Source organism: Euleptes europaea, chromosome 9 (assembly GCF_029931775.1).
Source record: "Euleptes europaea isolate rEulEur1 chromosome 9, rEulEur1.hap1, whole genome shotgun sequence".
NCBI lineage: Eukaryota > Metazoa > Chordata > Lepidosauria > Squamata > Sphaerodactylidae > Euleptes > Euleptes europaea.
The window spans coordinates 47969826-47981883 of record NC_079320.1 but is presented as its reverse complement, the minus strand read 5'-3'; the positions used below and the strand labels follow the sequence as shown (position 1 = coordinate 47981883).

General features: G+C 41.4%; 1 protein-coding gene across 1 annotated transcript; it reads left to right on the top strand.

Annotated features, from left to right (window-relative positions):
- Window positions 1-322: 322 nt before the first annotated feature.
- PPID (peptidylprolyl isomerase D) lies at window positions 323-11306 on the top strand. Its single transcript, XM_056855248.1, is given in 10 exon segments — window positions 323-407; window positions 2947-3087; window positions 4445-4551; window positions 5003-5191; window positions 6358-6480; window positions 7836-7942; window positions 9228-9367; window positions 10244-10347; window positions 10436-10478; window positions 11198-11306. Coding segments are annotated over 10 exon segments (1128 nt in total). The 3' UTR covers window positions 11287-11306.
- The last annotated feature ends 752 nt before the right edge of the window (window positions 11307-12058 follow it).

Genomic DNA, 12058 nt, shown 5'->3' with positions numbered 1-12058 from the left:
TTGCCATCTCCGTCATCTTATTTATCTTATTTTATGTATTTATCTTATTATTATTATTAATTTATTATTATTATTACTATTACTTATTATTATTATTACTTATTACTTATTTATCTTATCCCGTCTTTTTTGGTCGGTATCTCGTCAGTCCCCCCCCCCCACACACACACATCCAAGCACGTGCGCGCGCAACGAACTTTCCAGACCGGGCGGGGGAGCGCGCCCCGCCTCTCCCGAGCCGAGGAGGCGGAGCCTGGCTCGGCGAGCCCCGCAGCGGAAGGCCGAGGCCGCGCGAGGAAGCGGGGGGGCTACGGCAGCCGGCATGTCTCAGGCGTCTCCGCTCGCCAAGCCCTCCGACCCAAGCAATCCCCGGGTCTTCCTCGATGTGGACGTTGGGGAGGAACGAGGTGGGGGGGGGGAGGCGTGCGCGCGTGCGCGGTGCGTGGGCTGCAGGGCTGGACGGGCGCGAGCCTGAGGCGGCGTTTGAGGCGGGGCGGCGCGTTGCCGCGAGATGGGCCGCCCCCTTTCCAAGGGCTACTGGGAGGAGGAGGAGGAGAGGAGGAAGACGGGGGGGGGGGTTTGAGGCAGAACGCGCGTGCCCAAAAGATGGGGGGGGGGGAACGCCACACGACCGTTAGACCCTGGGCCGGAGCTACCATTAGGCGAACTAGGCGGTCGCAGAACTTGAAAAAATGCAACTGACAATTTATATATATATATTTTTATTTTAAGATAAGTACCGCAACAGTGCTATGGGATATAACTAATTATAACGTCTTATAAAAAGTTTTGTACGAATGCATCAGGCTTTTATTTTTACAACAAGGCGTCTGTTTTTGAAAATTGGTTAGCAATGGTGGGGGGGGGCACAAGTAGTTAGCCTTGCCTAGGGCGCAAAAAAGACTGGCGCCGGCCCTGCTTAGACCATTATAGCTCACCCCCCACCTCTTTGCAAATCTTACCAGCGCCAGGTGTGTGTATATGTGTGTGTGTGTACATATATATGTATGCAGAGAATTGGCACTGGAGCTTTGCACATAACGTAAATGCGTGTGTAATTCTTTTCCAGCGCATGGGGTATTTTTTCCCATTGCATGCATTGAATAAGCTGTGTTTAGCACGTGTGCAGCTGAACAGACCATTTAAATCTGCCCATGCTTATCCAGGTGCTCGTTCCTGTCAGCATTGTCAAAAGTGAATGCACAGTGGCCCCGTTTTTTACAGTGCGTCCGTTCAGGCTAAAGACACGTGTGTACAGCGCTCCTGCTTTAAATTCGATCATCGGGGCTGGGTTTTCCGACATGGGACACTTTGCCAAGTACTGTGTCAGGCTGCGGTTGGCTGAATTGGAAAATGGAATACTACTCCCATTGAAAACAAAGGCACCTCGATTTCGGTGCACGCCCAGAAAAAACTTTCTGCACAACCTTTTGCATGTCATATTCATTTTCTGTATGCAGGGGTAATTCAGCCATCTGCAGTCTGAAGTGGTACATTCTGGGGCAAAAAATACCATTTGATACTGTTGGATGTGTAAACCAGCTCTCAGGCATTAGACTGACTGGAACCTGTAGAGATTTGGGGGCATGCTGTGATGAGGAACTGTTAAACCTAGCCCCCCACCCCCAGCATCACACACTACAGCCATCTTATACAAAGTGGTGTGAAATATCCCTAATGCATCACATCATTTGCTCATTTAAGTAATAATTATATTAGGTTATACTTTGATTGTTCCGTATATGGCCACAGGATAAAAATAAAGACATTTTCTCTTTGTTCTTCACTCCCTGCTCCTGTTGCTTTTGGGAATGCTAAACTACGATGTGGTACCTATTATGAACAATTTGAAGGCCAATATTGTTGTCCCTTAAAACTTTCATGATTCTGGTACACCTTGTTCTATATAAAGAGGTGGCCAGCTACAGCTTTGTGCGGTGTAATTAGCAATATCTTAGTTTGGAGAAGATGTATGGCTACTTGTAAGTGACAGCCATCAGGAATCAATGCATTGGTTCTGATCTGAGTGATGCTTGTGAATGGGCTTAGAAGTATTGCTTGGGAAATTGGATTTATAAACCTCAATTTATTTACCTAAATAATATTTATTTATTTATTTGTATCTTGCCTTTCTCCCCAGTGGGGACCCAAAACAGCTTACATCATTGCCCTCTCCTCCATTTCATCCTCACAGCAACCCTATGAGGTAGGTTAGTCAGAGAGTGTGACTGGCCCAAAGTCATCAAGTGAGCTTCCATGGCACAAGTGGGATTCAGACCTGGATCTTGCAGATACTAGTCTGACACTGGCTCTCCAAAATGAGCAATACATCCTCTAAAATGAAGATATAGTTTAGGAATACTGCGTTTTATTTACTGCTGGATAGGAATTTTCCTACAGGATGTAAACCAAGTGAAGCAATAATTTCAGCAGAACATAGAGATTATTAACAACTGTGCTAAGAATTGGTATGGTGTCAGTGATACGGGCTCTTGTTAGATTACATGTGCCTCTCCAGAATTGTTGGTGTTTCATCATTACTAAGATACTGGAAGGCTGCATAGGTTAAATTGATGCAAGGACTACGCTAGAGCATAGATTGGTAGGTGGAAATTCCATATTCAAAATTTTACATGGCTATGAAGTACTCATGGTGATCTTGGGCAAGCAACTCCATTCTCATTCTTCCTTCTCTTGCTGTGAGGACATAATAAAAAAAATTCTATGGTGTGTATCCTGCCATAGGAAATTCCTCCAGCCTGAGCGGACTTCCTTTAACTTAAGTGGCTCTTCTGTTGGAGTAAGAGCTACTTAAGTTGGAGGAAGGTTCCAAACTTTGATCAGTGAAGTGCTAGGATACATAGCACTGTGTGCTACCCTGAGGTGGTTGAAGAAGTTACGGAATATAAATATGTTAAATAAAGCTTTAAGCCTCTGTCATTCTAGCTGGCCGAATTGTATTGGAATTGTTTGCCGACATTGTACCTAAAACTGCTGAGAACTTCCGTGCATTATGTACTGGAGAGAAAGGTATTGGACCCACAACTGGAAAGCCTCTTCATTTTAAAGGATGCCCCTTCCATAGGAGTAAGTTCATTCTGTCTTTGTTTCTTCAGTTTGCTAAGGCCCTTTGTGATATAGTATTTTTAAGGCATGGGGAGGGGCTGTGGCTCAGTGGTAGAGCATCTGTTTGGCATGTAGAAAGTCCCAGGTTCAATCCCCAGCATCTCCAGTTAAAGGGACTAGACAGGTAAGTGATGTGAAAAACCCCTGCCTGAGACCCTGGAGAGCTGCTGCCGGTCTGAGTAGACGATACTAACTTTGATGGACCAAGGGTCTGATTCAGTATAAGGCAGCTTCATGTGTTCAAGGCAGCGACAGCTTTTCCTTTGTAGTACTGCAGAGGCTTTTTTCGGGGTCTGCATATGAGTGCAAGTGTGCAATGTCTTATTTTCTTCGTATAACGTTACAGTATAACGTACTGTAGAAGATTAAAAGAAAGGGGTCCCAAAGTACTTGCAGCAGAGGGGAATCCCCCCTCAACATTTGTGGTTCTGGCTTCCCCACACCTCTTCTTCCTGGCTGTCACAATGTTCAGATGTCATTTTGGATTACTACCCCTCCCAAATTCTGATAGTTTAGTTTTTGTGATGTCATTCTGTTCTATGCAGACATTGCTGTTAACTTTTGTAGCTTATTAAAAAACCCTTAAGATCTTGCTTTCACAATCTCAGTGGGTCCTAGAGCGTGTGTTTCTCCCTTCCCTGCTTTTGACACGTATACAGACAGCATGTCAGAGAAGTGCAGGTCCATATGTACCTGCTATATTCCCATCCAATTGTCCCCATTCCCTTAGGGTGTCAAGGAGCTGCTCTGTTAAACTTCCTATATGTATGCCGAGGGGAGGAGAGAAATAGGGCTGCCTTGATTTTTATGGAGATCACAAAGGCATGTTTCCATAATTTAAACTCTCTACAATAGTCCTTAATACAAAAGCTGATGTGTTACAGTCTGTACTCTCTAAGTGATTTAGATGAACGTATGCTATGCTCACCCAGGGAAAACTTGTTATTTGTTTGTTGTAGATGTCATGTGTGTAATGTGTTGTTTTGTTTTGTTGTAATGTATTCTATGTCTGTTTATGAAATAAGATAATAAAATTTTTAAAAACAGTTTTCTTAAATAATATAAGGGGAAGTTTTGTTTACTAAATATAAATCAGAGTAAGCGTGTAAAAGCTGATCACGCTGTGTTCAGGACACTGGAAATTTTTCTGGAGGAAACTTCCACTTTCATTTCCCCCCCTGAAAACTCAAATTGGCTTCAAGTGTCTTGTTTAATAAAAGATGTGTAATTCCTTCCTTTCACAAAGTGGAATTGTATGACATTCTGGGATGCTGTCTGACTCGGTGCCATCTGTTTGCTTTGTTTCCTCAATGTTTAGTTATTAAGAAATTTATGATCCAGGGAGGAGACTTCTCAAATCAAAATGGAACAGGTGGAGAAAGTATATATGGGGGAAAATTTGAAGATGAAAACTTTCTTTACAAGGTAATGAAATTAATAATTTGACAATATAATTCTAAATATTAATTTTCATCATAACAGTATACCTTTACATAAAATTAACCTGTAAGGGCTATGACAGCTGTAGTATGATTGTATAGATAAGGTATTTGGTAGGCTGCAACTATCTGCTTAAGGGGAATGTTTCAAGATCCTCATAAATTTCATTCTAACTTAAGTTTTTATATGAAAACTTAAATATTAATAAGGAACATGTTTTATAGCCTTTGGACTGATGTGTCATGATTATTTATTTAACTTTAATACAGAGTGCGTTGAGTATAAATCCTTATATTTTTAAAAATCCTGTTGATGGAAAGGAAAGCAACTTGTATATCATGGGAAAATTCACCTGCGGTCTCACAAGTCTTAGGAAGTTGTCTCCGGTTCTCACTGAACTATTATTTTTAAACAGCATTGATGTTATCTTATACAGCACGATCAGCCAGGCCTGCTCAGCATGGCAAATGCAGGACAGAATACAAATGGTTCTCAGTTCTTTATAACAACTGTACCAACTCCTCATCTTGATGGGAAACATGTAGTCTTTGGACAGGTGATCAAAGGCATGGGTGTTGTAAAGCTTCTAGAAGATGTTGCCGTGAAAGGGGAAGAACCTGTTAAGGTAAGCAAGACACCAGCAGGAGGATCTCTTTTCCCTATTAGTCTGAAAGCATATAAAAGAATAATTGCAATGAAAACTGTAGAAACCCTTGTGTGTGTGTTAAGTGCTGTCAAGTCATTTCCGACTCGTGGCGACCCTATGAATCAATGTCCTCCAAAATGTCCTATCCTTAACAGCCTTGCTCAGATCTTGCAAATTGAGGGCCATGGCTTTCTTTATAGAGTCAATCCATCTCTTGTTGGGTCTTCCTCTTTTCCTGCTGCCTTCAACTTTTCCTAGCATGATTGTCTTTTCCAGTGATTCTTGTCTTCTTATAATATGTCCAAAGTACGACAGCCTCAGTTTAGTCATTTTAGCTTCTAGGGTCAGTTCAGGCTTGATTTGTTCTAAAACCCACTGATTGGTTTTTTTGGCGGTCCAGGGTATCCGTAACACTCTCCTCCAACACCACATTTTAAAGGAATCTACTTCCTATCAGCTTTCTTCATTGTCCAGCTCTCACACCCATACATAGTAATAGGGAATACGATGGCATGAATTAACCTGCTCTTGGTTGCCAGTGACACATCCTTACACTTAAGAATCTTTTCTAGCTCCTTCATGGCTGCCCTTCCCAGTCTCGATCTCCTTCTGATTTCTTGGCTGCAGTGTCCCTTTTGGTTGATGATGGGACCAAGAAATAGAAAGTCTTCAACAATTTCAATTTCCTCATTGTCAACCTTAAAGTTGCGTAATTCTCCTGTAGTTATTACTTTTGTCTTCCTGATGTTCAGCTGCAGTCCTTCTTTGGCGCTTTCTCTTAACCCCCTCAAATAAGATCTCATAACATGGGATCTTTTGGATGCACACCATGATGTGGTGAGGGGGTTTGTGTGTGTCAGTGGAGCTGGGAGTAGAAACCCTTACTGAGCAATAAATTAGGACAAGCCTTTGTTATGGAGGTGAGTAATTGGCTACACCAGGCTCAGATTTTGCTTAAGTATGAATTACCACCTTTGTAGTGGTGGTTGCAGATGTACGCCTTTTGTCAGTTGATATATACTAGATTCAATTTCACAATAGCATTTGCTAACTTGAAATCCCTAGGAAAGGAGGTTAGCTAAACATTGCGAGGAAACAGTGTGTTTTAATGAATAAAAGCTGCATTTTGTACTTTCTTGAAACAGAAGTGCATTATTGCAGAATGTGGAGAGCTGAAGGAAGGAGATGACTGGAGAACTTCTCCAATGGATGGTTCTGGAGATATTTACCCAGATTTTCCTGAAGATTCTGATATGGACTTTACGGAAGCAAGTATCGTAGTTTTCCCCCATGTGTCACCCTTAAGTACGCCAAAACTGCATTCCCTCCCCCCTAATATATGTGCATATGCTTACTGGTTATACTGTGAGACTTGTAAGAATTATAAATAGAAGATGGATTGACTTTATTTCTGCTGTTTGGTTTGTACTGCATATTGACAACAGGTTCAGAGAAAACAAAAGTATTTTTCACACTGCTCATCGTTACCTTATAGAACTTATTCAAACTCACAAAGGGTAGCTTTACGTATGGCTCTTAACCATGATAAGCAAACGTGGAACCTCTGAACAGTGGCAGTCTTGCCAGATGGTGGGCATGGCCACCTCTATCATTCACTGCTTCGGAGCTTCCTTAGCTCTCTTAACTGGTGCCTGCTGAAGGCAGACTGTTAGACTAGACGAAGCTTTGGTCTGATCCAGGAAAGCAATAGAAATGCTGATACCCTTAGTTTTTTCAATTTCGGTTCGTGATGAATGAAAAAATTATCCCAGCCAGTCTCATAGGATACATGACCCAGACCCTTTCATCATCCCCCAGTATCACTGCAATAACTACAATGGGTTGGCCTATAGCAAACACTGTCCGCTTTGAAGTGCAGGTTATCTGTACAAGCTTGAGACCCACATATCCTGCGTATCAAGCATTTTTCTTGAATGAACTGATGCGAGTACAATGTGCTCATACAAATGCTTCCACTGTAAAAAAACAAAACTGGGTGTTTGGGGTGTACATGTACACAGATGTACAGGCATTGGTTCGTACAAAATGTATCTGCTGAGAGGTGGCAGATAGGAGTTATGGTCCACTTGACAGAGAATACGTTCAACTGACCCTGGAGAAGCTGTCATTTTCATGAGAAAGCACTGAAGAGCCTGCCTGTTGCCTCAGTCAGCATAGTGGAAATTGGTTTAAATCATTTTAAATTATAGAGTTTTATTGTTAAATGTCTTTTAATATAATATATATGATATGTGGCTTTTAAGTGTTGTTACCCGCCCTGAGCCTGGCTTTGGCCGGGGAGGGCGGGTTAGAAATTGAAAAATAAATAAATATGTTCAATTTATTTACTTACTTGCTTGGAGCCAAGATAGTATATAGTTAATTCTTCAATATTTTAACTGGAAAGGTATCCATCATAATATAACAGATCTTTGAATGAAATGGTATTAAGATTTTTTTAAAGCAATTTGACTGGAGCTACCGTACATATATACTCTGAGTTCTGCACTATTTTGAGATTGCACCCAGCAATTTGAGTAGGACTACTGGCTTATTAAGAAAACTTGCACAGCTTCTCCAACAGCAAAGTGCATATTTCTGATTGCTAGTTTATTTTTTGCAGACCAACAAGATTTTATCTGTAGCAGAAGATATAAAAAATATAGGCAACACATTCTTCAAGTCTCAGAACTGGGCTGTGGCACTAAAGAAGTACAGCAAGTCTCTAAGGTAACTGTTAATGTTCTTTAATAACTCCTTTGACTTTAATACTTATATCCAGTGATACTACTTAGTTCAATTTGGGGATTTAAGAGGTCTTTGTGAGCAAAACCATGCTTTCCTCATTTTCACGTCTTAGAACAATACAGGACCAGCTAGGTAGGCACAGTTGGGGAGTTCAGCAGTCTCCCTTGAGTTCTTGAAGAACTCTAGGATGAATACCGTCTGGTCCCTGTGACTTGTTAGTTTTCCGTTTGTCTAGACTTGTAATTATTCTAAGACTTCCTGCCTTGTTATTACTATTTTCCCCAGTTCCTCATTCTCCCCAAAACATCTGTTCAGGAGAAGGTATCCGCCCTATATCTTCAACAGTGAAGACATGAAAATTCATTTAGTTTCTCAGCAATTGCTTTATCCTCCCTTAGTGTTCCTTTACTTCCATTGTCATCCAATGGTCCAACTGCTTCCCTAACTGGTTTCCTGCTCCTAATGTACTTAAAAGAATTTGTTGATGTGTTTAGCGATAGGTCCCTAAAAACCTTTTCTTGCATCTCTAAATGTTTGCTTGCGTGTTGTTTGTGTTTGCCTTGTTTGGGCAATCATTCCAGTTTCTGAAGGAAGCCTTTTTTTCCTCTCTATTAGCTTCCTTCACCTTACCTGTTAGCCATGGCGGTGACTTCTTGGACTTAATACCACCTTTCCTGACTTGTGGTATACAACCTAGCTGAGCCTCTAGTATTGTGGACTTGAGTAACCCCCAAACCTTTCCTTAAGATTTAACCCTCCTAACTGTTCTTTTCAACTTCCTTTTTACCAGGCTTCTTGTTTTAGAGGTTCCCTCTTTTAAAAGTCAAATGTAATTGTGTGAGATTTCCCCAGCACTTTCCCACATACATATGTCAAGCCAAAATTAAATTTGATGCTATTGTGGTCACTGTTGCCAGTTGGCTCATCCACATCCCGCATTACGTCACTGGCAGCACCACAGAGTATTAAGTCCAGGTTCGCTTCCCCTCTTGTTGGGTCCATGACCAACTGTTCGATGGCACAGTCATTGAGGACAACTAGAAATTTTATCTTTGGTAATTTGGGGAAAATTTAAATCCCCCAAGTATGTTTTTAACATTTCAGATTATTCTGTAAACCTGGAGAGTCCCCCAAGTTGGCAGAAAAATCTATTTAGCATTGGTGTGGCCCCGATCTGCTGATTTAGGCATCTGCAGATGGGGACCACACATTGCTATTAGATATATAGAGGATGATAATACTGATTCAACAATCTTACTTTGTACAGATACATAGAAACTTCTCTTGCTGTAGCAGGGAAGGAAGATTCAGCAAAACTGGATGCTGCAGCTTTGACCTGCTACCTAAATATTGCTGCATGCAAACTGAAACTAGCAGAGTGGCATGATGCAATTGAAAACTGCTAAGGTAAATTGTTCTTTTTTGTTTTAACTGGAAAATAAATGTATAAAATGGGAACCACTCTGATTAGGAATGTGTTTGATGAGCTTCTCACTTATTGCCACTGTTACAGCATGCATGTGGGTCTAGGGCCACAGGAATCTCTGTTCTTCCTACCCTATAGTCTGAGGTTTGAGGCCTGATTTATACATAATGTGGGCCTCACATAAAATGTTTAGGCCATTATTTTTAAATATACCTGGCATGCAGCAGTAGCATAGCAGTGGTGCATGTGTTTGGACTGTTGATGTGCTAACACTTCATATGACTAGGCCAACACACATGGTATGTAGATTTAAAGATAAGGCGGTGTGAAATGTTTACAGGTAAGCACTATGGCGACATTCAGACATCACATCAAAACTCTGTCCGTTCCCACTAGTGTAGATTACTGGTATCCCTCTCTCACAAAGATCTATTGAAAGTTTCCTTCCTGGTTTAGGAAGACTTCGATCCAACTCCATCTTACCATGATGTACAAATACTGCAAAGCATGCCAGCAAACTGTTCTTGCACTGATACTGAATGTGGCCTTTGCGTAATTCATATCACAAACAGATAGAGCCTTACAGTAGCTAGAAATTGGTTGTCTGCAAGGCTGCAAAAGTTATCAGTCACACAGCCCATTTCAGGCTTATATTTAAATTGATCACAGCATAGCAACAGTGAATCTTGGTAAAGGAAGTTTCTGCTAGCTATAGCAATTGAGATTGGATTGATAATGGAAAAAAACCAGTTTGATTAAGGAGTGCATGAGCTGCCCCTGTCTCAGAGCGATCCTGATGGTCAAGTTACAGCTACAGTTGCTTTTGCTTTACTGAATCTTGTAAATAATATTGCAAGTATTGTTCATTGCACAGGTTCTGGCCCTCAATCCTACAAATACGAAAGCACTTTACAGAAGGGCTCAAGCTTTGGAAGCGACAAGAGATTATGATCAGGCATTGGTAATTAACTCTGGTTTTTGCTTAAACATTACCGTAAAATGTGTGTGAACTTCACCTAAATCTGCTTTTTTTTTAAACTTGTTTAAAGGCTAACCTCCAGCAGGCTCAAGGCATAGCTCCTCAAGACAAAGGTAAAGTATCCAGCTGACTTCTTCCTAGCAGTGCAGGATAGGTAGGTTTGCTGATAAGTTAAGTCCACATCTACTGGAGGCTAAATATTTTGTTGGCATTTAAAGCCAATATATGTATTCAAATTAAGATTTTTAGTTTGACAGAAGTGGGCTAAATTCACTGCTGCTTCAGCTTCTTGGTCAACATTTCTAATGAATATTCTATCTATAGAAAGTGACAATGCATATAGTTTAAAGGACAGAGTTTGCTCCATTTGCTACTTTTATAGCCCATTCCTGAGAGCTGCATCGGCTGGGAACGACATGGCCATGCCGCAGCACTGCCAAAGAGGTTCAGCCAAATGAAAACAGCAATGCTGCACCAACAAAAAGCTGGAGCAGCACCTCTGTTGCTAAAGGGGGCGTTCCTGGTCTGAAAGGGGTTAGGAGGGTGCCTACCAACAGCTCTGCATTCCAGGAACGCCTCCCAGGATGCCAATGCGAGGACTTGTGCTGGCGGGAGGCTGAGCTGGCATCCAAGGGGGCCAGCTCAAGTGGTACTACACCAGTGTCGGTGCCAGTTTGCACAGCGCAAGTAGTGTGGACGCTGGCATAGGGGTCACGGCACCTCCTAGGCCCATTTGGCCCCTAAGCTCAGGAATGGGCAGAGTTAGTGTGGAAGTTGTCTACCCAAGCATAAAACAGATGAAGTCTAACTATGTGGGTTTTTTAAAATTCAGCTATCCAAATGGAAATACAGAAGATTAAGCAGAAGATAAAGAACCAGAAGGAAAAAGAGAAGGCAGCTTACGCAAAGATGTTTGCTTAAATTGAGTTTTTTGTTCCTTTGCTCATTCTGCCATTCAATGTACAAGCATCTAGGAGTGTTACTGACATTGTTACTGATTAGTCGATAATGATGATCTTTCCCATATTTGGATCTTTTAAAACCTGCATATGATTTCATACATCTTCAGTAACAAGGCAGTATTAGTAGTAATATAAAAAACTCTTGAGTGTGTGTTTTTGTGTGTGCGTGAAGTGCTGTGATGTCACTTCCAACTCATGGCGACCCTATGAATTAATGTCCTCCCAAACGTCCTATCATTAACAGCCTTGCTCAGGTCTTGCAAACTGAAGGCCATGACATCCTTTATAGAGTCAATCCATCTCATGTTGGGTCTTCCTCTTTTCCTGCTGCCTTCAGCTTTTCCTAGCATTGTTGTCTTTTCCAGAGACTCTTGTCTTCTCATAAAGTGACCAAGTATAGGAGCCTCAGTTTGGTCATTTTAGCTTCTAGGGAGTGAGTTCAGGCTTGATTTGATGAACTACTACTAATTTTAGATTGATCTTGTACAAGGAATTGTGGGGTGAAATTGTATGTTTTAGTTTCATCCATTGCATTTTCATGACTGCAGATTTCCAGTTCTGTTGTGTGGTATTTAAGAAATGAAACAATTAAACATACTGTAAAGTATAATAAAACATTCTTTATTATTAAACAAAACCATGTTACCCCCACCTACCTTTAATTAACACTGCTCTTTCCTTTAATGCAATAAATGCAGTCCGTTGTATTCTCCAAGCTAATTTTAAAGATC